At 42.1% G+C, this 26777-nt stretch overlaps 1 protein-coding gene across 2 annotated transcripts in view; it reads right to left on the reverse strand.

The window, feature by feature from the left end:
* CLDN18 (claudin 18) overlaps positions 1-26777 on the reverse strand; it is a 35426-nt gene that overhangs the window by 5721 nt on the left and 2928 nt on the right. The window contains exons 1-3 of one of the 2 annotated variants that reach the window (XM_017895852.1): positions 17247-17681; positions 4148-4312; positions 3247-3364 (exon numbers count right to left, since the gene is read on the reverse strand). In XM_017895852.1, coding sequence (XP_017751341.1) covers positions 3247-3364; positions 4148-4312; positions 17247-17466 — 503 coding nt within the window. In that variant the 5' untranslated portion in view covers positions 17467-17681. Of the gene's footprint in view, positions 1-3246; positions 3365-4147; positions 4313-17246; positions 17682-26777 lie in introns of those variants that run through there. The other variant, XM_017895853.1, reaches the window with a different exon arrangement.

A 26777-nucleotide genomic window follows, 5' to 3' on the forward strand; every position in this document is an offset into this window, starting at 1 on the left:
TTTTTATCTCCTTGGACTGGGAAAAAGACAGAAATTTGGTTTAAGGGCTTCTGCCTTGGCACGAAGAGCCCTGCCCTGTCATCCTACCCGGTGTGGCTGGGGACTGAACAGCAGATCTTTTCCTGGGGCTTTTCCTAGGGTGGTCCCTAGGTGATTTCCTGGTGACAGCCCTGGTCCGTGGGCCCTGACACAGACAGAGCCCCTGTCCTTGATACCCCTATGGATGGCTGAGTGATTGCTTAATGCTAATGATGATAACAACAATTGCTACCATGTATTAAGCCCTTACTGATACAGTGATAAGCGCTTTTTACCACTGTCTTGTTTAATTTTCCCAACAACCACTGTGATAGTATCTGTCACTCGCATTTTACAGACGAAGAGAGTGAAGCTCAGTGAGGCTAAGGAACTTCTCCAATAACCCAGGAAGGACACGATATTGTTAGGATTCAAATTCAGGTCACTTTGCCTTCAAAGCGCTCATTGTTAATGAATCTTCTGGGCATGAGGGACGAAGTCCTTTTCCTCAACTTAGATACTCTGGGTCAAGGTTAGCAAACCTAAATACTTACCTGGGACAGGCAAGAAACTTAAATGAGTGAAGTGAGCTACATAGAAGAACATAATTTTGTTTTCTCAACTGTAATATATGGAAAAAATCCCTATAAGCATGAGTTGGGCTATTTGGGCAGAGTGGGGATTGTGGTAAACTGTACAGAATGAGTCCTAGCCAGAAGGGCAGCTGCCTCTCTGCTGCAGAGATGGAGGTCATATGAGAATGAGGGCCCAGGGCAATGCTGCCAGATCTTCTGATTTTTTACACAAAGCTGGAAAAACAGAGTATGTGTATGTGTGTGGGGGGTGAAGTCTCCTTGTCGTAGGCCCTAGTGGTGCTCTACCATTTAACCATTTCTGTGGGTCTCTTCCCCTGCTTATGTATTCCTTTGCTTTTACCTGCTGGCCCCTGTGGCTGCCTCTGGAAATCTAGCTTTGGTTTAGCCACTGAAGCCACTCTGCCCACAGGGACTGACTGGCACCAAGGTATGAAAGCTCAGCTCTTTAGTTTGGGGTCGAGACAACTCTGGCATCTAATTCGCACTGCACAGCTCTCCTCAGGATCAGGCTGAGTCCCAGGGCTTCACCTGAAATCACGCCCGTGCTTGGCTTCCCTTCTTTCCTGGGCCTGCTTCCCTCACCCACTAACCCATCTCCTTTTTCTTAATGAACTCTGGCACTGGGATCCTCTTCTCAGGATCTGTTTCTGAGGAACCCAGTCCTTAACCCTTCTAATTTTTTTTTTTTTTTTTTTTTTTTTTTGAGACGAAGTCTCGCTCTGTCGTCCAGGCCGGAGTGCAGTGGCGTGATCTCGGCTCACTGCAACCTCTGCCTCCCAGGTTCAAGCGATTCTCCTGCCTCAGTCTCCCAAGTAGCTGGGACTACAGGTGTCCATCACCACGCCCAGCTAATTTTGTATTTTCAGTAGAGACGGGGTTTCACCATATTGACCAGGCTGGTCTCGAACTCCTGACCTTGTGATCTGCCCACCTCAGCCTCCCAAAGTGCCGGGATTACAGGCGTGAGCCACCGCTCCTGGCCTAACCCTTCTAATTTTTAAATGTTGGTGATTGGTTCAGATTATAAAATGAAATGTTTTATACAAAATACCTTGCAGACTGTGTACAGTGTGAGGGCAGGCAGTTTGCAGCTCTAGTCTGGGGAGTAGGCTTTGCCACTGTTACATGCAACATGGCAATAATAGAGTCGGGGAACAGGAGAAGGAGGGGGGGTCCCAGGACCAAGTGGGGCACGGGAACCAAAGCTCCATCAAGGTGACTACCAAGGTCTTTCTTGGCAGCTGGGCTGTCTTGTAAGACTTCTGGGTGGAGAAAATGAGAAGACAAAAGAAAGGGAAAGACAGCTGCCCATCCACCGAGGGAGAAGTTCAGGAGGCCTTCTATAGTCTTAATTCCAGGACTGAAGCTCCCTGCCCACAAGACAGGGGCCGGTGCTAGGGAGATGGTGTGAGAGAGTGATGGCAGGTGTTAGTGCTAAGTGCAAAGTGGCTGGTAGATGGCTCCTCTGGGCAAGCGCAATGACCCCAGGTACCCAAATGCTCTGGGAAAGGTGGGCTCTTCTAAGTAGCCTGAGCAATCATTCTGGTTTGCCCATGCTGGAGGAGTTTCCCAGAATGTGGAACTTGCAGTGCTAAACCTGGGAAAGTCTCAGGCAGACTGGCATGAGTTGCTCAACCTACTTCTAAGTTGCACCTGTAACTAAGAGACCATGAGAGGAACATAGAGTAGGATTGGGGGAGTTTTTGGGGATCACTTCCTTTACATTCTTGAAATAAAGCAGAAAAATGAATGGGGATTGGAGTTCCAGGGAGCCAGAGGGTAATGGATTTATCACACCCTCACTCTCCGTCTGTACCTCATGTTAGTGTGGCTGGAAAAAATGCCAAGTGCATGCATCCAGAGACGACAGGTCACTGAGGTCTAATATTTATATTTCTTCCCAAGAACAAGATCTTTCTTTTTCAGGAATTTGCTCCAGCTTCTTGCTATGAGATATATCCGTTTAAAGTGACTAAATGAATATGGGCATTGGTATTGTTTTTCCATCTTTTAAAAGTTCTACTCTCCTTCAGACACCAAATTGTAGTGGGGTTTCATCTCCCTCTGCCAGACTGTACCCGCTGTGAGAGTGGGGATTTTTGTATCTCCAGCACTCTGAACATGTCTTGGCTTACAGCAGGTGATCAATACATTTGTAGAATAAATGAATTAATGAATGAGAGAAAGAGGCAGCTATACCAGAAAGGAACATCACTTTTCTCACCCATACTGCACCTTGCTGATTTCTATTCAAACGTTTACCTGTTCCTAGCCAGGTCCCAGTTATGGACTGTAGATGTAAGTTGATATTCATTTACTTGCCTGGGTTAATAGTGCCTGTTTCATTGCCACCACAAAGGGGCTTGTGTAAGAGTGTTAGATAAATACTATGAACTGTCACCATATTTCAATGCAAATGTCAGATCAGCCTCAAGTCATATCACCAAGGATATTTCACTGAAATGAAGTTTATGAATTTACAGGTGATTGTTGATTTATGATACGGCATGGTTGTCTCTGATAAATTTTTGGTATTTCAGGCACTGACAGTCACATTAGGCGCATGTGTTTAATCAGATTCTTATAACAATATTCATCATGGTGAATGACGAGACCTAGATTAGGAGGTTACCTGGTCTGAATAGTCTGCACCATCCCACCCATGCTGCTGTACATGTTGGCTGTGGACATCCAGAAGTTAGTCACCAGCATGTTGGCAAACACAGACACTCCAGCAATTGCACAAAGACCTGTGGGCAAAGAAAAAGAAATCTCCAGAGTTAGTTTCAAGGGATTACAATGTTTCTGAGGCAGGTTATGCCTAGATGAGTTTAGATGAGTAGGCTGCAGAATATTGCATCCTTATAACCAAGCATTGATTACTGAATTCTCGCTATGTGCTAAACATTGTGATAGGTGCTTAGAATGTTTTATCTCGCTAATTGTGGAAGGATAGGTGTGTGTACAGAAAGAAATTTTTCATGCATCTTGGGACCAAGGCTCAATAGTCCAAATATTTTTGGTTTGTTTCTTTGGTAATGTCAAGATATCGTCCCTTAAAATCACTTTCTAAAGCCTTGCCAAAAAAATGCCTTTTAGAGATCAAGTCACATGACTCTTTTAGGGTTGAGAACCTTTTTTTTCCAGCTGAATTTAAGATTCAAAAGCTAAGTTTTTTTTTTTTTTTAAATAAAAAACAATTTCTTTTAATCAACATGGGGTGTCACAATGCTGCCTAGGCTGGTCTTGAACTCCTGGACTCAAGTGATCCTCCTGTCTTGGCCTCTCAAAGTGCTGACATTATAGACATGAACTACTGCATCCAGCTAAGAACCTCTTCTATTGGGGTTGGAGTGGCAGCTAAGATGGACCTTAGTACTCATGATACGCAATTGGGCCTTCACACTCAGATCATGAATCTCAGTATAAAAAGTTCTGAACCACATTCAGGAGTAGGGAGGAGTCATGTTTTCTCTACCAGAATGATTTTGCTTTGACATTCCAGAAGTGGGAACTCCAGGCTCTGTGTTTACCTGAGACAATGAACATGATCCCGGAGGTCAGTGTCATGTTGGCTTTGGCAGAGTCCTCCATGCTGCCAATGCGGATGCATTTCAGGGCAAAGATGGATACTAGGAGGCCAATGGCACCCAGGACGATGCCTACGATCATCAGGGCTCGCACTGCCTGCAGCATGGCTGTGGGACAAGGGGCAAGACACAGCAGACAAATCAGACCAGCTCAGCACGCTTGATTCAGCTCTGGTTTAATAAAACAAAGCAACCACAACTAACCTGCACCAAACCTCTGAGAGACAGCAAAGTCCATAAACTGTGAACCTTGCCATTGTCAAAGGATGTGGAATTGTGGGAAATACAAAATACATCACTTACAATTCTCTGATGAAGGACATGCACTCAGATGTCTACAGAATCAGAGAATTATGGATGGTTGGAACTGGGGAGGTCCTTGGATTGTACCTATTTCAGCTTCCTCATTTTTAAAGCTTGATAATCTGGGATCCGGAAAGGGAAAATAGTTTGTCTAAGGTGAGAGTTTGAATTACTGATAGAGCTTATAGCTGTGACTTCTAACCCAAATATTTTTCTTCTCTTGTGCTTCCGTATGTGATAAAAGTTTTACATAGTTGTGTCCACTTTAGGAAACCAAGAATTCATTTATAGCATATGATGAAGCCAAGATTGCTAAGTGATATACCAAGGATACTCAACTTTGTCCCTTTCCAAAAGGAACTGCTAAGATTATGGTGAGCTGTAGGTTTCAGATGTATATAAAAAGATCAATATAACAATATTAGGCCTTTCAACTGGACCAGTTTATCAGCAGTTCCCTTTCTAGGAATCAGTCGTAGGTATAGGCCCTACAGGGACTCTTCTGCAGTGTCCTTACCTCCAGATATATCCCAAGTTGTTTCTAGTGCATCCTTAAATTGCTGTGACTCATCGCAACCATTGTTTACTGAGCCCTCCTGACTGGCCATGGGATGACAATAGTTAACAACAGATCAGACATGGTCTCTGTTGTCATGGAGCTTATGCCAAAGTGGGGAACGACAGTCACTAAGCATGTCTATTACAAGTATAAATAATTTAACAAGGAAGACAAATTAGTCCTTCATGTGTTCCAGTAGGCAAGGCCCCTAGTGTGGGTTGGTAGGGTGGAGCTGAACTGCAAAACTGTGTGGAGATATTTATGTGCTAGACACCAATTATTTTATCCCTCCAGTATATCCCCTTTTTTCCTAAGTCCATGATTTTTGAAGGAGTTGCCATGTCTTACATCAGTGTTTTCAAACTACTTAAAATTTAAATTTCCAATCTGTCACAAATTGACATCCTGACAAAATACAAAATCACCTGCTTGAGTGTCACAGACATGTCAAATTGTTATAAATGTTTAGAAATATTTATTCTCGATTTCGGTACCGGAACTGTTCAGGTGGGTAACACATAGTTTGTGCGCCAGCTTGGTACACAGGCCCTACTTTGAGTAGTGATACTGACTTTGATCTTTCAGGCCCTGACTTTATACCCAGTGCCTTGACCAAGGCAAATTAATCCAGCATGGGCATCTGAGTCAAACCAGGCAGATGAGACACTTATACAGAATGTCTTGCTGGACACAGAGAACATCCGGCCAGTCTCTCTCCAGGGGCTGAAAGTATAAGATGCTGTCCTGGGAGTCCATGGTTTCCTTCAGGTGGTAAGCTGCTGTATAATGGTAAGCAGACCAAACCCAACAGGAAGGTAGAGAGCCCTGACAGTCAGTGTTTGAGCTCCTGACTCCAGCTTTTCCTATGGTCCACATACATTCTTTCCTTAGGTTTCAGGTGCTATCCCAGCACCATTACTATTATTATTATTATTATTTTTTTTTAAATCCCTACCTGTTTGAACTAATTCAGGTTGGGGTTCTGTTACTTGAAATCAAGTGTTTCTAACTTATGAAAGATGGTTTCATCAGTGTCTAGACATGCTAACCTTTAAAGTCTTATTGTTTTTGGAGAGTTTCCAGCCCTCCAGGTTCGAAGTCATGACCAGAGTGCTGCTGAAGCCCCTTGCAGATGTGAGGGGACCTCTCACACCAAGTCTTACAGCTGCAAAGACATTGCATTCTACAGTGTGGTATCAGAGAAGAGGTAAAGGGCATCATTTTTCTTTTTTGGGAAATTGCTGATTTTTTTCCTAGTTATATAAACAATAACTGCTCAATATAAAAATTTCAGGATGTATAGAAAACTATAAACAGGAAATAAAAAACAATAACCTGCTATTCTAACTCTTGGAGATAGCCACCTTTAGCATCCTGGTGGATAGTTTTCCAGGAAGGACTTTTTTAAAAAGGAGAAGCAAAACCCTCATGAGGCTCCCCCTGTCACCTGGACCCAAGGGAGCAAGTCAGGAGCCAGCTAGAAATGCAGATGGAGACCTTGCCAAGTTTTAACTAGAAGGGGATTGTGGGGTACACTCAAAGGAGGTGTCATTCCTACCCTCAGCGAGACCAGTTAATAATACCCAGGCAAAATTGAAATTTGGAAATGGAAAAGAAACAGGAGAAATGCTTATCAGTTTTTTTCTCTTTGAAGGAGATACTGAGGGAATCTGCCTATAGGGCTATGGGCAAAAGGCTCAGAGGAAACTGTGAACAAAACAGAAAGTTCTGTCCTGCCCTAGTTTTCACAGGCAGTTGCTACTTTTGAGTGAAAGCTAGTAAGGAATTTTCAGACATTAAAAAATGTAATCCATGGGAAAAAAAAAACCCTACGATGCAGATAATATAATTATCACCCATTTTATGGTTGAAGAAATGGAGACTCAGGTGAGGTAACTTGCCCAAGGACACACATCAAGGGAAAGGAGGCAGAACTGGGAGTCAAATCCAAAACTGCCTCAAAATCATTACTTTTCCATCACAGCACATTGTTTTGAGGCACCTTATTCTGGAAAAACAGGTCCTGCCTTCCATCAGGTACAGGGATCCGTAAACTCTTACAAAATGTATCCTCCAAATTTGGAGACTCAACCATAAACAATCATGCTCCGAAATGGATGCTAAGAATGTGGAAGAAAACATTCTCCAAATCGTCTTAGGGAATAACCTGGCCTGGTAGATTATTTATAAATGTGACTCTCAAGATGACAGCATTCCCATCTCCTCCAGCAGTCCTGGGAGAGGACTCTCTCCAGTCACCTTGGGAAGATTTCCCTCTCCTACAACAGCCAACATCATGGGCATCTGAGTCAAACATCAGTGGAGCTGTCAGCATATTCACTCTAAGGTGTGTTTGTATCATAAAGCAATTTGTCATGCCAGAAAAATCGGCAATCAATGAGAAATTTTGAAAAAGGAGAGTTAGATAGTGTAGAACTTGTTAAAGTGCCTCCTGCAATGTCTGAGGAACAGAGGCCCTAGCAGCCTTCTCACCAGATATCTGTCTGAAGTATGAATGACAGTGTCCACCTATTCTAGTTTTATCCCATTGATCTCTATATACTTGATTCTGATTCTCTTCTCCCTAAAGAAACTTCTGATTTTAACTTTGCTTCTCTGCTGGGAAGATAATTCTACAAACAACGATCGTCAGTCTTAGTCCCACTGGCAACTGTCATGGGGGCAGGTGCCAGTAAGTGGGAGGAAATTGGCTCCACTGCTTATGGCTAGAAACCTCCTATGTCTAGTAATGACCATGGAGATTCATGGTGGTAAACTCACCTTCCCCTCCACCTGCATGGTCCACCTGGGATCCTAATCTTCTCTATAGATAAGTAAACAGAGAAAACTGCCACAAAGTAGGTAGCAGGTAGGTTTCTCTTTTAGCCATTTTGTCTCTTACTTGATATTCTGATCAAGAGGCTTATCAGCTGATAACAGGTGAGTCAACAGGCTCTAACGCCTGATTCCCTGCACCAAAAGTGTGACTACAGCATTCTTCCCAATGAACAATGAAGTGTTATCAGACCTGAAGGGTGGGCAGGATTCAGGGCTGAAAGAAGCAAACAGAAAAATGGGAACTCAGTGTTCCCTCCCTGTTGCAAAACACCTTAATTCCCCAAGTAGCTGTGAACTGACAGGTGAGGTGCTCTCGGGTGTGGTTTTTTCCAACACAGGCTGCACCTGAGCATCTTCTGGGGGCGCTTTTAAAGAAATATTAATGTTTGTTCTCACCCCCAGAGATTTTCATTTAATCATTCAATAACAAAATTTCAAGGAATAATGCGAGACAACAGCTTTCAAGAAGGGCTCAGCAGAGGTACTCGGAGTGGAGAGTTGGGCTGAAAGAGGGTTCTCAGGGGCTGGCATCACTAAGTGGAAGTGGGAGTGAGGATGATGGGACAGCAGTTCACCAGCAGCCAAAGGCCTGGACTGGGGCCCTGGTGGAGTAGGGGGGTGGGAGGAGCCATACCTTCAGGCATAGCTTGGTCCTAGACTGGAGACAAGAGAGCTAATGGAGGAGTCCAAAGGAGGGGAGCTCAGAAGACCGTAGTCTGAGGCCAGACTCCAGAAGAAAGGCTCTTGAGAATAAGATGGGAGACACTAGATTCTCTAGAGATTCCAGGAAATCAACACAGAAGTCCTTAGTACCTTGTAAAATTCTATAGAACAATGTGACACCAGGTGAGTGTTATTAGGTAAGTCATTTAAGCTCAATGAAAACAAGTCCTCAGTTCTGGAGGGAGTCAAAGATATCTCTTGCATAGATATGTGAGGATCAGATGCTACTTGGCATAAACCTAAGCCAGGCTCAATAAATATCAGTTTCCTCTCCTTCCCTAAAAACAACGTATCCCTTGGCAACTCCACATAGCTTTGACTTGTACTAACTGTATACAAACGTGAATCGTCTCACATGATGATAAAATATGGTTGAGGATTTGAAACAGCCATGTGTGTGAATTGCTATGGGCAAGAGGGGAAGAAAATTTGAAAGGAGGAAGAAAAGAAAGGCTTGGACCTAGCAGCACCTAAGTAGTGGGGAAGATCAGGAAAAATGAACACAAGACTCTGAATGAGCAGGGGAGTTAGCTGATAGGAGAGGCAGCATAGGTGGGTTTCTATCTTCACTGACCTTCCTCTTCACCTCTGCTATGATTTGAATGTGTCTTTCCCTCCAAAATTTATATGTTGAAACGTAATCCCCAGTGCAGTACTACTGCGAGGTGAGGTCTGTAGGAGGTACCCTCAGGAATGACATTAGTGCCCTTATAAAAGGCCTTGAGGGAGCCTGTTTGTCTCTTTTGCCCTTCTGTCCCTTCTGCCATATGAGGACACAGTAAAAGGCACTATCTTTGAAGAGCATGAACCCTTACCAGATGGAATCTGCCGACACCTTGATCTTGGACTTCCCAGCCTCCAGAACTGTGAGAATAAATTTCTGTGGTTTATACATTACCCAGTCTAAGGTAATCTTGTTACAGCAGCAGGAACTGTCTAAGACATCCTTTAAGGTGAGATCCAACTACAACTCTGATGATGTGTCTCCCCACCAAGAAATGATGCTGCACCACTGACTAGGCCATCCTAGGGCATGACGCTTTGTGGTAGCTGCCCCTGCCATCTAAATGGGGACCACCACAGCTGCAAGCTGAGCAGACATTTTGGTTCCTAGCTTTTCTCATTGAGAAATCAGGGCAAGCAGCCTCATTTACCTAGGTTGCAGGTTCTCTTGAGCTGTGTAGACCTGTTCTCAGCTCCCTGTGGTGTCTTCATCATATACAATAACATGTAACTTTTAGATGTTTGTCCACGTATTTGAAGAGGCATGCTGATGCTGAAATATCTTTCTCTTTTGAAGAGAGAGAAAGCAGCTTTACTGAAAACCAATAGACTCCCCAACTTTATAACTAACTTATAATCACTTCACCTTCTAGGGCTGGTTTCTTCTACCGGAAAATGGGGAAAGACAAACTGTTTTCACAACCAGTGAAACCATTCAGCCAATAGCAAGAAATAAACAGACAAGCTCTTTTAAGAAGGATACTTATGAGAAGTCTCATTTTTTTCCCTTTATGGATTTTTGATTTAGATTTTGTGAAGGTTTTGTGAAACTGTTCTCTGGATTAAATGTGGTCTGGTTTAAAACTTCACTCCTGTGTGTGTAAATATGATTTATAGGTTGATAAGAAACTCTGTGACTCTCCAGTGGCTGTTGTTTTTACACACTGAAGCAGAAAGGGAAAATGTAGATAGTCATATAAAAAAAAAAAATCAAGGCCCTCAGTGCCTGCAGAGGGGCTGAGATATAGTGAAGTGTACAGAACATGGGTAGGATGGGGATGGGAAGGGAGAACACAGGGCGTGAAGTGATCTTGCCTTTGGATATTTGAATTCATAAAATGTTTTTGAGTTTGGAGGAAAAAAGCTAGAAGATCAAATGTCCTAAGTGTTTGAGAGCCCTGAGTGATGTAGACACAGCAGTGATGATTTAGGGATACCAAGAGCTAGATCTTGTAAATGGGTCACAGGGCACTTTCTTTGTTTTTTTGTTTGTTTGTTTGTTTGTTTTTTTGAGACAGAGTCTTGCTGTCAGCCAGGCTGGAGTGCAGTGGGGTGATCTCAGCCCACTGCAACCTCTGCCTCCTGGGTTCAAACAATTCTCCTGTCTCAGCTTCTTGAGTACCTGGGACTACAGGCACATACCACCATGCCTGGCTAATTTGTTCATATTTTTAGTAGAGACAGGGTTTCACCATATTGATCAGGCTGGTCTCGAACTCCTGACCTTAGGTGATCCACCCACCTTGGCCTCCCAAAGTGCTGGGATTACAGGAGTGAGCCACCGTGCCTGGCCCAGCACTTTCATATAAATGTCTTACTGTGAGGCATTTCACAAATGGGGAAAGTGAGGTCCAGAGATGTAGGTGGCCAAGCTGTGCCCTTGATTCCAGCTCACTTCCCTCTAACTGTAAGGCTTACCACTTTACCAAATTTAGTCAAAATGTTTGCAAACACTTTAGAAAAAGCATTACTTGACTGTGATGTCAAGCCAGGGACATTATAGAGCCAGGGACATGAGTTTGCCATATCTTTGCCCCCTCTCCATTCTGCTTATTGTTGGCCCTTTACTCGTCTTTTCCACTGTTTCCAGGGAAGGCAAGTGTGAATGGGATGCAAGTCATCCATACTTTAAACTTAATTCATACTCCTAATTTCACATCATTGATGATATTGTCACAAATGGATCAACGCCCATATACCCTCTGCGCTTATTGTGCTCAAGCCTAGACCAAGCTTTTCAATTCTAAAGGCAGCCCATTCCTGCATTTAGAAACAGGTTCTGGGCAGGGGAAAAGGATGCAGACTTGGAAGTCTTTGTCTTATGTTCACATCCTGTTTCTGCCATCTTCTATCCACGAGGCCTTGGGCATGTCCTTCCCTCACCCCCAGCCTCAGTTTCCAACTTTTTAAACCTAAAACTAATACACATTTTCCTGATTTTTGTAAAGATTAAGCTGAAGAGCCAATATGCAGCTCAATAAATAGTAGTTATTTTATTTCTGTCACTGTCCTCAGAGCACTGCATGCTGTATCTACTGTGTGGAATACAATGAGATTGAATCTTGAGCTATCAGTTATATAGAGCTGGTAACATACAAGTATGCAGTCCTGCTACCACCACCATTTACTTCATTAATCTATCTTTAGTTTACACAATACAGCCTGTTGCATTGAATTACATTCTTCTACAGCTGTAAGTTCCAAAGAGACATGATACATTTTTGTCAGATGAATGAAAAGTTAAGTGAGATTTTGCAAGAACAGAGATTGTGCTTAGGAAGAATTTAATAACTGATAATGATTATTATCATTATTTATTTATATTTATTTTTTGAGGTGGGATCTTGCTCTGTTGCCCATGCTGGAGTGCAGTGGCATGATCACTGTGGCCTTGGTTCCTGGGTTCAAGTGATGATCCTTCTGTCTCAGCCTCCTGTGTTGCTAGGATTACAGGTGCAAGCCACTGTGCCCAGTGATAATTATGATTATTAACCAAAGTATTATAGGTATCTGCCTTTTGCCTTTCTGTAAATACTTTAAGGCTTACTTTCGTGCTAAAAAGTGATACTTTTCTGGGTTCTAGGTCAAAATTAAACTCTCTGGGAGAATCATTGCAAACTTACATTTCTCCCTCCAGGCATTTCATCCAGCTCCTCTGCTTCAGGTCTGTCTTTCCCAGGTTCCTCGTCAAGTGCAAGAAAATACTTTACACAGCTGTTTCTGATGGAAAGTTAGGCATTAGGTCCTGGCTGGTTGTTATTCCTTCCAGCTCCTTTAGGAGCCCCACAAATGTCCTCTTGGGCTGTTTTATCTCCTTGCATTGTTGCCTTTAGCTTTTGAGTTTCTTTCGAGCCTTTTCCTCCTGGTAATCTTCCTGCCCATTCTTACACTCTTCAAATATTTTATTTTTAGAGATGGATGAAGTTTCACTTTGTTGCCCAAGATGGAGTACAGTGGCATGATCACAGTTAACTGCAACTTCTAACTCCAGCTCCAGTGATTTTCCTGCCACAGTCTCCTGAATAGCTGGGATTACAGGCATATACCACTGTTTCCAGCTAATTTTTAAAAATTTTAAGCTTACTGTAGAGATGGGATCTCATTTTGTTGCCCAGGCTGGTCTTGAACTCCTGGCCTCAAGCAATCCTCCCACCTTGGCCTCCCAAAGTGCTGGGATTACAGGTGTAAGCCACCACTCCCAGCTCCTGCCCATTCCTTATGTAAGTCATCAAATAGATATTTGTATTTTGGGGTGCCAATTTGTAGCGTAGCCACTCCTGCTGCATGGGGACTGTCTGCTTTTAAGGCGACACTCTTCTTGAAGGCCACAGATTTTCAGTGATTTAAAGTACCTCCTTTTCTGCAAACTCAATCCCAAGAAGTGTTCTTTTCTGGCTTTGGTGAAATCCTCTTCCCTCAACTCAGATAGGCAGAACTGGGGTACACTTCTGTGGTGGCTGCTGGGAACTGTCCCCCAGTTCCCATGGTGGTTCAGCACAGCTTGACTTTTCACAGCACAACTAGGAGACAGGACACAAAGCAGCACCCACTTCCTACTTCCCCAACCCCCTATGCTTGTTGTGGGCCATGCTGCGTTTTGTGGGAGATGAAAGACAGGCATATCAGAGTTCTCTGGCCACAATCTTACCACCGACAGAGCTTACCAACAGATGATCTTGTGACCAACAGTTTCCAAGAACCCACAATGCATTGCTACTGGCCCTGACATTCACATTTGCTGTCCTCCAGATAGGATTTGAGGAAGTCATTTCTTCCAGCTTCCCTAAAATCCTTCCCAGAGAGCCAAGGACCTCTCCTTTTGTGGGTCTCAAACATCTCAGATTTCCATGAGTGGCAACTGGGTTCCCTCTCTAAGAGGTCTTTGTCTGGCCTGACATGGAATAAAAGTACCTAGCATCACCAATTCTCCCACCTCTCTTCCTCTCTCCCTCTCTACTTTCTTCTTTCTCACCTTCCCTTCCTCTCTCCCTCATCCACTGTTCCTTTCTTCCTCCTTGCTTTCTGAAAAAAATGTGCTTTTACCCGCCCCGCCATGGCCATATTTACATTCCTCTGTTATTAAATGCTAGGGAATTTTTACATTGTAGAAATTTACCTCAAACCCCTCCTCTTTCCTGATTCCAGGCTATCCCTACCAAAATGTCTAGCTCTGAATTACACACTATAAATTATCTTATATCAGATGATAGTTTACACATCTAATTCAATCATATTTGTTTGAATATAAATTAATGGTATATCTTCTTCTGCAATCTCATTGGTTTTGACTATTTGATGTTCAGGGAATTATCTGTCTGGCAGAACTGAAATAAGTGTGGTTGATGTGTTGCAGCCCAGGCAGTTACTATTCAAATGCTCCCTGTGGTAAAGACAGTAGGTGCTCACCAAATAGCTATGTGCTCCTACATCTCCCAGCTCCTGGGGCCATATGGCTAGTTCTGGCCAATGCACTGTGAGTGACATGTGTTACTTTCAGACTGAAGCAGTTAAGAACTGTTGTGCCGCCTTCAAGCCTTTCTTCTCTTGCCCCAGCAACTTTGAATAATGTAGCTGCAAGGAGGCTGCTCTTCCTACAGTGGACTTTATGTGGGCAGAAAGTAAACTTTTGTTGTGTTAAGCCATTGAGATGTTTAGGTTTGTTTGTTGCAGCAGCAGACCTTAACTACTCTGACTAATAGAGTCTGAACTCTAGCCTCTGCAACACAGTAGGCATGCAAGAGATATTTGTTAAATGCATGATTGGATGAACAAATGAATCTGTTCCAGGCAGGAGGAGGACCAGGTCCTTTTGTATATGTGGAGCCATAATAACCAAAAGTTTGTAGTACAAAAATGATTTACTGTCTTTTTTGGGGAAGACCTTAACCTGTTTGTAGTTCAATGGCTTGCATAAACACTTAAAATGAACTATTTGTACTATTTAATTCGACTTAGTTTATCAATCCTTTGCTGAATACTCAGTCTACCAGGCCCTTTTCTGGGATCTGGGGAAATAATTCTTATCTAGCTGAAGGGAACCGCCACATAGAAGCTGAATGAGACAAATGTAAAAATAACCAAGTTAATAAGCTAAAGTTCCAACTCAAACAAAACTCCCTTACTGAAACTGTCCTGATTTTCCCCCCTCTTGACTCTTCCTACTGAATAATCACTTTCTTTCCGGTGCTCCAAACATCTGTGTCAAAGCCCCATGTCATGTGTTGCCTTTGCTTTGACATTCACGCACATGCCTGTCCCCTCCGCTGGAATTTACAGTGCCGACAAGGCCAGTTTTGTGTTGTGTACTCTTTGTAGGTATGCAATAAATGCTTCTCAGATTTGAGAGCAGTGTCACGAGGAGTGAATATGCTCAACGCTATGAGAATGCTCTGGGTTTGGTACAGAGACTTGTGGAATCTTTATTCAATTTGGGGGCTTGAGGAGGTGTAGGGGAAGATTTGTGAGAGGACAGTTGGGGTGGTGGAGGGGGGATTTCAGGGGAGCATGAGCAATGGGTGTCCAGGACCAAGTCCAGGGTATACTGAAAGGACAGAAGAAACAGGATGGGGGAGTAAGAGACCGCCAGCGAAGTTAGGTGAGGGGTTAGGAAGGTTTGGTGTTAGGCTGTTATGTGTGTACCTAATTAAGCTGGGAATGGGGAACCACGGAAGTTGGTTGGGTTTTGAAATGTCTAAGAGGATGAGAACTGAGAACTAGGAGTTAGTGACTGAAAGAAAGACTCCTCTTCATCCTCTGCTATGGTCAAAAAAGCAAACATTCTAAAGAGATGAAGGAAGGATAGAAACCAGACTGAGAAAGGTTAAGGGTGAGAGGTAGTGGAAAAATTTAGTCTTTTAATTTGGTTTGTCAGTGACCCAGGAGAGAGACAGAACTTGACAATGATCAGGATCAACAGATTTCCCCGGAAAGGAGGCCATATACATAAGTGAGGAGAAGAGATGAAAGAGGCAAGGAGGAGAGGGGATGACCAACAGGGCGTGATCCCAGACAGGTGGCATGAGGCCCTCAGAGCCCTGCTGGGGAGGTTGACCTTAGCAGGAGAGTTTGACCTTAGCAGGAAAGCAGGGAGGAGAATCTTGTTCTGTCAAGGGGGAGAGGTGGAGCTATTCTAAGAGGGTGTCATGGAGATAGGATCTGTTGATAGAATAGGAGTGACAAGTCACAGTGGAGGCAATGGGGTTTGCCCATTTAGGAGAGTGGGAATATTCAGGAGCCCCATGTATGGAGACTGTGATACAGAGTGAGCAAGAGATTGATAATATGTAGTAGGGCCCTGGGGAGAGGTTATTGAACATGAAGTCATAAGATATCATGCCTTAATTTTGAATATGAGGACAATCTTTTTCTTTATATGATAGTTAAAATTAGACATAATTAGCAACTCAACACTCCGTGTCGCATTTCCTGAGTCTCACCTCTCCCCTCCCACTACAGCATAATCCTTCCTCAGTCTGGTTCTCTTTTTTCTGGCCAGGTTCTACCTCCCTTGCTTCCCTAAGCAGGTCTTTCCACAGAGTCAGTGATCCTATTGGTCCTGCAATGAGTGGCTTCCAAAAAACGGAATAAATAATCCAGTTCTTCTACTCTGACACCCATCTTCTATTTCTTTCTGAAAATGAACTTGGATTAGTTGAATTGCTTTTCACAATTCAATTCAGTTTCAAGGGCTCTGCAGCCTCTTCACAATTTCTTGCAAATTTATTTCCATCCACTTGTTTATAAAAGGTATTTGTTTCAGAGAGGCAAAACTTAACATTGTTCTCCTTTCTCCATCACACTCACATCTTGGCCACCCCTTAGAGCCACTAATTAGCTTGATCTATTATTTTCTTGTTTGCATTTAAAAAATACAAATAGAGCTCCCATATTATTCAGAATGCAAAGTTGCTATGATGCATATTTGAAGTAATTATCTGTATTAAAAGCAGGGGTTTAATTTATTTCATCTTTAGGGGTGAAAGGATGTCATATTTGTAATTATATTTATATTTTGGCATAATATAATTATAATTCTATAATTATATTTTGATATACATTGATTTTTAGGACAGTATACCAGATATTCTGAATACAAATGCAGAGAAAGAATATTTATAATTTAATGGCAACATTCTTTTTGGTACCCACAGAGACTCCAACTTTGAAAAATTTAATTGAAATGGAAAGAAAATGAAGTTAGCTCTCAATAAACTTTTCCAGATATAACAAAATACTCAGCATCCTGCTTTCCTGCTGCCATGTATGTGCAGGCAGGAGCAAGCCACATGTATGTCATGCACACAATTTATTTTCTCCTTGAGAAACACGAGTTTACTCCAGGTATCATGAACATACCCTTACAGTAGACCCATTCCTCTTGAGGCCTGCCTCCTTACTAGCGATTCCGTCACCTTCAGTATTAATCCTCCGATTTTCTCCTGTATGACTGTTGCCCTATTTGACGCGAGCCAGCTTCTCCTTTTATTCACATCTTTTATTCTGAGCCAGAGCTGCCAGGGTCCTCACCTAGAGGCGGGAGTGGGGCTCAGCACAAACGTCCCCTTCCCTGCGCTCACCTGGCTCACCTGGCCCTGCCCCGGGGTGTGCGGTGCCTACCTGGAAGGCCCAGGATGGTGAAATAGGGCCTGCACTCGGTGAACCCCGAGCTCTGCCTCACGCAGCTCCTCCAGAGCCCTTCGTACTGGAACACGGAGGTGACGGGGTTGTCGTACAGGTCCTGGGTGCTCCACATGTCCATCCCGGTGGCCGCGATGCAGCCCGCCAGCCCCAGGATGGACAGGAGGAACGCCACCACTTGGCATGTGGTGGTGGACATGATCCCGGCCGCCCGCCCTGCCGCTGCGAGAAGCTGCCGCCCTCCTGCTGCCGAAGGCGTGCCGCTAACGCGCTCCTGAGGGGAGCTCTTCTAATCAGATGGTTTCCCTAGGCTCTCAGTATTTGCTCACAGTGTTTTCCTTAGATAGCTCAGTTTCACTCCTGGTTCAAGGGCATTATTTTTACATTTGTTAGAGAAGCGGGCCCAAGAGGCACTTGTCCTCGCTCCGCATGCCGGGTGGGTTCGGCGCAGAGCCGTGTCAGGGCGCAGAAGGACTCCCTGCTCCAGGCCGGACCGGCCTCCCTCCAGCTCTGGTTCCTCCGAGAGTGCCGTCTTCTGGAGAAGAGGCTGACGTATCCCCACCACTGGGAACGTGACTGCAGACCACTTTGGCTGACCTTGCTTAAGATGGCCCTGGGAAGCACCCACTGTGCCCTGTCTTAAACCAGATTTTTCACATTTTCTCTTCACAACTCATAAACGAGTTTTCACTTACATCTTTCCATTTTGATCTTACAGAAATGGGTAGGGTAGGTACTATTATCCCCATTTTTTTGGTTGTGAGTCAAGAAAAGTACAGATAAGTTAAGGGACTTGTCCCAGTGCCTGGAACCACAGATACTCTAAAAACGGGCATGGGTGGGGCTCCCACCTCAGCTTCCAGTCCAGCGCTCTTTCTCTATTTCCATATGGAGCCGCAGGGGCAGGCAAAGTTGTCCCCACTTTTGACAACATGAAACCAAATCCTAGAGCTATGCTCTTGGTCCACAAGCATTGGAACTGGGATGAGAGGAAGCCAGGGATCCCATTGATTTCCATCTCATGCTTTCACTGGTGCCACAACAACCACATGAGGACTCTGTGGCTGGCACAGAAGGTCCCACAAAGGCCAGAGGAGGGACCAGGGCTAGCTGGACTGAAGTCCTTCGCCTGGTCACCAAGAGGCTTAGGATCTGCTCCTGACGCTGCCCCTAACTTGCCATGTGCTGGGCATGTTGGGGGCAAACTCCTAAGCCCTTGTAGGTCACAGGTTCTTCATCCACAACATGTGAGATCTAAACTAGAACACTCCAGAGCCTTTTCAGATCTCATACACTATCTTCTACATTTTGCAGAAAAGTTTTCACTAGAATTGGTCAAAATATTAGGAATTGTATAATCACAGTAGAGAGACTTGGCTGAAGACATCAGGTGTTGTGTTTTGTCTATACAACTAAATTTTGCTATAGAATTGGTTGATGGATGTGGGAGTCAGGTATGTCTGGCCTCTGAATCCAGAGCCTTTTTTTTTTTTTTTTTTTTTTTTTTTTTTTTTTTGAGATGGAGTCTTGCTCTGTTGCCCAGACTGGAGTGCAGTGGTGTCATCAGAGTCACTGCAACTTCTGCCTCCCGGGTTCAAGCAATTCTCATGCCTCAGCCTCCAGAGTATCTGGAACTACACGTGCATACCACCACACCCAGCTAATTATTGTATTTTTAGTAGAGACAGGGTTTCATCGTGTTGCCCATGCTGGGCTCAAATTCCTGAGCTCAAGTGATCTGTTTATCTTGGCTTCCCAAAGTGCTGGGACTACAGGCGTGACCCACTGTGCCCAGCCTCCAGAGATTCTTTTTAATTTTATTTATTCATTTTTTTTGAGAGGGTGTCTCACTCTGCCACCCACGCTGGAGTGCAGTGGCGTGATCTTGGCTCAGTGCAACCTCCACCTCCTGGATTCAAGCAATTCTCCTGCCTCAGCTTCTTGACTAGCTGAGATTACAGGCACCTGCCACCACACCCAGCTAATTTTTGTATTTTAGTAGAGACAGAGTTTCACCATGTTGGTCAGGCTGGTCTCGAACTCCTGACTTCAAATGATCTGCCTGCCTCGGCCTCCCGAAGTGCCGGGATTGCAGGCGTGAGCCACCGCACCTGGCCCTCCAGGGACATTTTAATGAGACTCTCCAAAATCTGGACCTCAAGGCCCTGAAACACACACACACACACACACACACACACACACACACATACTCCAATCTGGAGAACCTTCCTGGTTCTCCAGGAAACAAGCCTCTGTGCCTGGACATTTTGTTATCTTGGGTGCACCCAGCCACCGCTCCCACAGCATTATTCCCAGCAAACACAGAAAGCAAACAGGGAAGAACTACCCATAATTTGAACGGAGGCAACACTCCCCTTCACTGCACACCTTACTTTAGGTTCTGTGATCAGTGTTTCTAGAGAGTGAAGCATGAGCCAGAAAGCCTAAAAGAAGAGGGTAAGCAACAGTTACGTGATTTACAGTGAAGAAGTGTTGATGGCTGTGTATCCCTTGAGTTGAGTTACAAGGCCAGTTCTAAAAGGAGGGAAGGGGACAGCCATAAGTGACACTGGTTTCTGCTGGTGGGCATAGATTGACCAATTAGGTTGAAAACTGTTGTTGGAATAATTCAGGAATGATTCTACCACTGTTTCCATGGACAGAGTCTATCTTACTTTTATTTCAACCAACAGGCAGGCTTTTTATCCTCATTTTAAAAATTTATTTCATTAAAAAAAATTTATTTTACTTTAAGTTCCAGGATACATGTGCAGGTTTGTTACATAGGTATACATGTGCCATGGTGGTTTGCTGCACCTATTGACCCATCATCTAGGTTCTCTCCCCTCATCCCCCAACCCCTAAGAGGCCCCAGTGTATGTTTTTCCCCTCCCTGCGTCCATGTGTTCACATTATTCAGCACCCACTTATAAGTGAGAACATGCAATGTTTGGTTTTCTGTTCCTGCGTTAGTTTGCCAAGGATAATGGCTTCCAGCTCATCCATGTCCCTGCAAAGGGCATGATCTCGTTCTTTTTATGACTGGATAGTTTTCCATGGTGTATATGTACAACAAACCCATGTAGCAGTAGTAACAGAGCCTAACTGAGAAAAAAACAAATATAGGAAAAGTCAGCTAATACTCATTATTCACAGGGCACCTATATTGAAAATGTTCTTTACTACAAGCAGAATACATGAGAACAAACAGACGTTTTACCCAAATGCTCATACAAATGAAAAGTTCTAGCAGATGATGTTAGCAGAGATAAAAACAAAATNAATAAACATACATGTGCATGTGTTCTTATAGTAGAATGGTTTATATTCCTTTGGGTATATACCCAGTAATGGGATTGCTAGGTCAAATGGTATCTTTTTAATTCTTTTTTTTTTTTTTCTGTCACCCAGGCTGGAGGGCAGTGGCGTGATCTCAGCTCACTGCAAGTTCTGCCTCCCGGGTTCACGCCATTCTCCTGCCTCAGCCTCCTGCCTCAGCTGGGACTACAGGCGCCTGCTACCGCACCTGGCTAATTTTTTGTATTTTTAGTAGAGATGGGGTTTCACTGTGGTCTCGATCTCCTGACTTCGTGATCCGCCCGCCTCGGCCTCCCAAAGTGCTGGGATTACAGGCATGAGCCACTGTGCCCGGCCTCTTTTTATTCTTAAAAAGCTCTATCGGTTTGATTTTCAGATGTTCAATTTATGACATTTGTCTAACCCTATCCCAACAATACATGTACATGTGTTAGAATACCACCAAAAACATAGATTGAAGATGGAAAATAAAACAATAGTTGATTAAAGTTATCTATTTTCATCTGTGGCAGTTCCTCCTCCAGTTTCCCTATGCAAATGTTTTCCTGCGGAGTTTCAAAATAGGGAAAAATGTTACTCAGATAATAATGAATTAAATTTTCTTTCTTGGCTGAAATGGAGACAGTGTCACTTTTTTGAAAATAGAAAAAGTTAATTTTAAAGGATAAACTAAGACTATCTCTTCCTAGGCAGAAGACTGAATGAGAGGAGGAAAATTGTAAATCTACAGACTTCTTCTTCTGTGTGAAATAAATATTGACGTGTTTTAAAACACCTGGAAGATAGGATTTTTTACTTCCTGGTAAGTTTTCTGGGCTCTGAGCAGACTACTATTTTAGCTGAATCAGCCAAAAAATGAATGGGGGTCTGCAGAGGAGAATATGACTTTCTCATTTATGGCAATAGGCTTTACTGAAACATATCGATGTATCTCTACCAGATAAGCCCGGGTCTGATTCTGTTTAACAATAATGGGGTTGGTACAACTTTGTTTAATCACCTTTAAAATGGAGCTAAATTTTTTGCTGACTTCTTAGGGGAAATCATCCCTACATTCACGTTTAAATATGGCCCTGGTAGCGTCATTTCAGGTTGTAAGCTTCCAGGAGCTTATATTATTTTACTGACATTGGAGAAAACATTTCCACCACTTTTTATAACACTGTCTATGGTAATTAGGCAAAAAATGGTGGCATAGGTAACAATAGAAAATATTACAGCTAGGAATTAGGAAGAAGTAAAATGAATATACTATTGAGAAAAATAATTGACACAACTATTAATTTTTTTCTTCAAAATATTACTACATTATATATCCCTAAGTTTTAATTTCACCTTTTGGTGTTCATAATAGAAAATTTGGAGAGAATTTGAACAAATTGCTCACAATTTTAAACCCTAGACAAAATATTTGGCATACTTCCTTCTTATCAATTCTCTGTATGTATTTTTTACATAATTAAAGGATAATATAGTTTGATGTTTTGCTCTTTTCACTTAATTGTATTAGTTTCACCAAAGCTCTTGTAAACATCATTTAATATGAGTGTGTTAGTATTTCATTATATAGAAGTGCTATTATTCACCTATTTTGTATAGTTAGATTGTACCTTCCCCATTTTTTTGAATAAAAGGCAGTGTTATGATGAAGATCTTACAGATAACTCTTTGTCAGCATTTCTGATGACCCTTTTAGGATAAATTCCTACGAGTGAAATTAAGTTGTCAAAAACTGTGAAGTTTTAAAAAATCTTTTTTTATACACAACCATATTGCTTTCTATGAATTTTATCCTAACAGCAATGTTTGAAAGTCTTGTCTCTTTACATCCTAGTCTACATTGTGAATTTGGCAAGTTATATATGTATATGATTACTTGTTTTAACTTGCATCTCTTTAATTACTGAGTTTAAGTCTTTAAAAAAAAAAACGAATATGAGTTCATGTCCTTTGCAGGGACATAGATGAAGCTAGAAACAACCATTCTCAGCAAACTAACACAGGAATAGAAAACCAAACTCTGCATGTTCTCACTCATAAGTGGGAGCTGAACAATGTGAACATATGGGCACAGGGAGGGGAACATCACACACCAGGGCCTGTTGGGGGTTGGGTGGCAAGGGGAGGGATAGCATTAGGAGAAATACCTCATGTAGATGGTGGGTTAACGGGTGCAGCAAACCACCATGGCACATATATACCAATGTAAAAAACCTGCACATCTGCACATGTATCCCAGAACTGAAAGTATAATAATAAAAAAAAAGTTCATCATCAAAAATAGAAAAGAAGAAAACAAAACCCAACAAGTTTGTATGAAGCATTTGATTTTTGTTCTTTTCTTGAATTATCAGTTTGTATTCCTTCCTCATTGATTTACTAGAATTTTAGCACTTTTTCTGTCAGTTTATCTGAGCTACGTATTTGTTAAGGATTTTAACACATTGCTGTAATTACTAAAAACATCTTTTCCCATTGATTATTTGCTTTTAAATTCCATTCATGATTTAGGAAAAAACATATAATGTATTTTATTTGATGTGTTTCCTGGTGCCTGGTACATAAAGTATTCTCAATAAATATTTGTTGAATGATGTAGTCAAATCAATTTACTTTTTCTTTGTGTTTTCCTTCACTATTTCTATGCTGAGAGAATAGTTTCCATCTAGGAGATAGTTATTCTAGAACTATTTTGTAATTTTAAAATGTTTAAAATTATCTTATATTTTAAAATATTTAATTAATCTAGGATTTACTTTGGTATATTTGTTAGTCATACTGTAATTACTTTTTCCTTCCAAAAAAGCTAGTCAATAACTTCTGCAGCATTAACTAAATAAACTTCCTTTTTCTTCATTGCTTTGTAAAACCTTCTCTACCTTATATTCAACTCACATGTATGTCTGTCTGATTTTAGATTTTGTTCCATTAATCTGTTTGTCCATCCTTATGCCAAAGCATACTTTTAACTTTCAAAGCTTTAAAATTTGGTTGACTATCTGGCAGCGTTAGCCCATCACTTTATTATTCTTAAAAAAAAAAAAAAAAAAAAAACTTTTGTCTTTTTGTCTGCTTCTTCTTATACCTAGACACTTTGTCAAGTTCCCATGGGGAAACTCTTACAGGTATTTTGATAAGAATTCTTGTAAAGGAGAAGAGCTCAGGCTCTGAAGAACGCCTGTATGGTCTAAATCTTCATCCTGCCATTTACTACCACAGTGCCATTAGGCAAATATTTTAACCTCTTTGTGCTTGTTTCCTCACCTATAAAATGGAGATAATACTACTACTTACTTCATAGGGTAGTTGCAAAGATTAAAGTATGTATAGGTAGTTTATCTAAAATTTTTTTTTTTTTGAGACGGAGTCTCACTCTGTTGCCCAGGCTTGAGTGCAGTGGTGCAATCTTGGCCCACTGCAACCTCCACCTCCTAGGTTCAAGCGATTCTCTTGCTTCAGCCTCCTGAGTAGCTGGGACTTCAGGTGTGCACCACCACGCCTGGCTAATTTTTTTGTATTTTTAGTAGAGACAAGATTTCACCATGTTGGTGAGGCTCGTCTTGAACTCCTAACCTCAAATGATCCCCCCCCGCCTTGGCCTCCCAAAGTGCTGGGATTATAGGTGTGAGCCACCATGCCTGGCCTAAATTTTTAAAATTATTTAAGTTATGTATATTAATACAGGCATATAATAATTTCTTTAAAGACATTTTTATTATTCTGTCTCTCCAGCTAAATCACAACAGGCATATGTTAATTTCTTAAAACAATGCCTGGCACATAGCAAGGTCTTAATAAATTGTATTATTATTATTACATGTTAATTAGAGACAAATTTACATTTTAATAACATTCCCATCTAGAAAGTTATATTATATATTTCTACTAAGTCTTTAAAAAATTTCTTAGTAAAACTTTTTTCACTTTGATTTTGCCAAATATTTAAACATATTATTCTTAAGTGTTTAACGTGTATCACTGTACTGTGCACTCCACCTTCCCCAGCCCATATCACACATAAGCAGAACTAAGTTCTTTTAATTTTCTTAACATAGTACACTCTCTCATGCCACTGTGATTTTCCAAGATGATGGTCTCTCTTTCTGGAAAACCCTTTGCCTCTTTATCTTCTTGGGTAATTCATATCTGTTGTTACTGACTCAGTGCAGCTGTCATTCGCCTTCCCTTTCTTCATGGTCTGCACCCTGTACCAGACATGGCACTTACTACAATTTATTGCTGTGGTTCTTAACCAGGGATGATTTACCCGTTAGAGGACATTTGGCAATGTAAGGAGCCATTTTTGGTTGCCATAACTGGTGTGGATGGGTATTGATGCTACTCTTATCTGGTAGGTGGAGGCCAGAGATGCCTTTAAATGTTCTACAGTATGCAGGAGAGGCTCCTACAGAAAAGAATTATGTGGCCCACAATGTCAATAGTGCTGAGGTTGAGAAACTCTATGTTGCAATGATCTGTTTACTGTATGTCTGTCTTCCTAGATTCATGAGTCCTTTGACACCTATATTCCCCATGTGCAGACTGCCTGGGACAGTGTAGGTATTCAATAAATGTTGAATGAATAAATATTTCTTCTAATGCCACAATTTCTATATTGTTGTTTTATTTCCTTATTATTTCCATGTGTGTGAAGGGACCAAAGGCCTTTGCTTTTTGTTCCTTGATCTCTCCAAGAAGGGACCTTGTCTAAACCCAGTCAGTCCAGAAAAGGTTGACTACTGGTTACGGGCCTAGTGAAACGACTTTGCCCGGGAAGGTGACTACCAGTTAGTTCCATGCCTAGGGTTTCTCTGGAGGATTTGGTTGTATCTGTCTTCTTCCCTCTGAGTCTGAGGGTCTGTGTTTCCATCCTCAGGGTATGTTAGCTTCTCAATGAAAATTTTAAAATTCCATACTTTCATTTCAATGTAAATGAGAAACAAATTAAAACAAGAATGTTCCAGATCCTTTGGCTGACTACTTATGGATTATGTTTATGTTGGTGTTTATGATCATATTTGCACCAGAGGACAGCCAAATGACATCCTCGATTGTTAATGAACGGAGTCATGTAGCTTAAACAGAAAACAGAATTGGGGGAACTCCAAACTTAAATGCCTGCACGCTGGCGGTCAGTACATTAGCATCACCTGCAAGCATTTCACAGGCCTGTCTTTGGTCAGACCTGATTGCAACAATTACTGGTAGTAAATACACAGCAAACAACTTTTTTTTGTCTAATTCTAGAAATAAGTGGGTTAAGATAACCATTAGAGCTGGATTTCAGGAGCACCACAATACAACCTTTGCTTAAACAAGCAACACTACTGCAGAGAACTATCAAGTCATAGACACCTCATTACCCCAGACATGAGAGAATGCTTTGCTGAGAGGGTGGTGGCTAAGTGTGAGGCATGATTACCTTAAAGTTAATATTATTTTGTAAAACACTTCTATGTGAATAGAGAATCTATGTTGTTAATATCAAGGTTGAACACTAAAACAGGTGAAATTAAAAAAAATCCACTTGTTTGAGGCTGTATCTTTGTCCTGTTTCACCCCAAATGAGAATGAGCACTATCTCTCACACTCGGTTGCATTTTACATATTGGCTTATTAGTTTTTTTAGTATTATGTATCTTACATTTGCAAGTGTGGTTTTTGTACTTGTATAAGACATACGCATAAGGAATTTAAGTCTATTGTTATACTTGTATATATTAAAATAACATTAAAATAAGTATACTTTAGATCAACCTTGATGGTATGCAAGAATTTTTTCTTTTAAAAGGGACTCTATAATCTATAATATTCTCTTTGAAAAATACTTCTATAAACTATCTATTAAATAGTCAAATAGTTTTATTTTACACACACACACACACACACACACACATACACACACACACGTTTTAAGAGAAGGCATAACAGGTAGATTCAGTCTGGTTCATTTTTAGATCTTTGAGCCTGGGCAAGTCACCTTGCTCCTCTGAGCCTCCATCTCTCTATTTCTCCAGCATAGGAATGGGAGGATGTTGCCAGGCGTGGTGACTCACGCCTGTAATCCCAGCACTTTGGGAGGCCAAGGCGGGTGGATCATGAGGTCAGGAGATGGAGACCATCATGGCTAACACGGTGAAACCCCGTCTCTACTAAAAAAAAAAAAAGATATAAAAAACTAGCCGGGCGAGG

This window comes from Rhinopithecus bieti, unplaced genomic scaffold, assembly GCF_001698545.2.
Source record: "Rhinopithecus bieti isolate Rb0 unplaced genomic scaffold, ASM169854v2 scaffold_26603, whole genome shotgun sequence".
Lineage (NCBI taxonomy): Eukaryota > Metazoa > Chordata > Mammalia > Primates > Cercopithecidae > Rhinopithecus > Rhinopithecus bieti.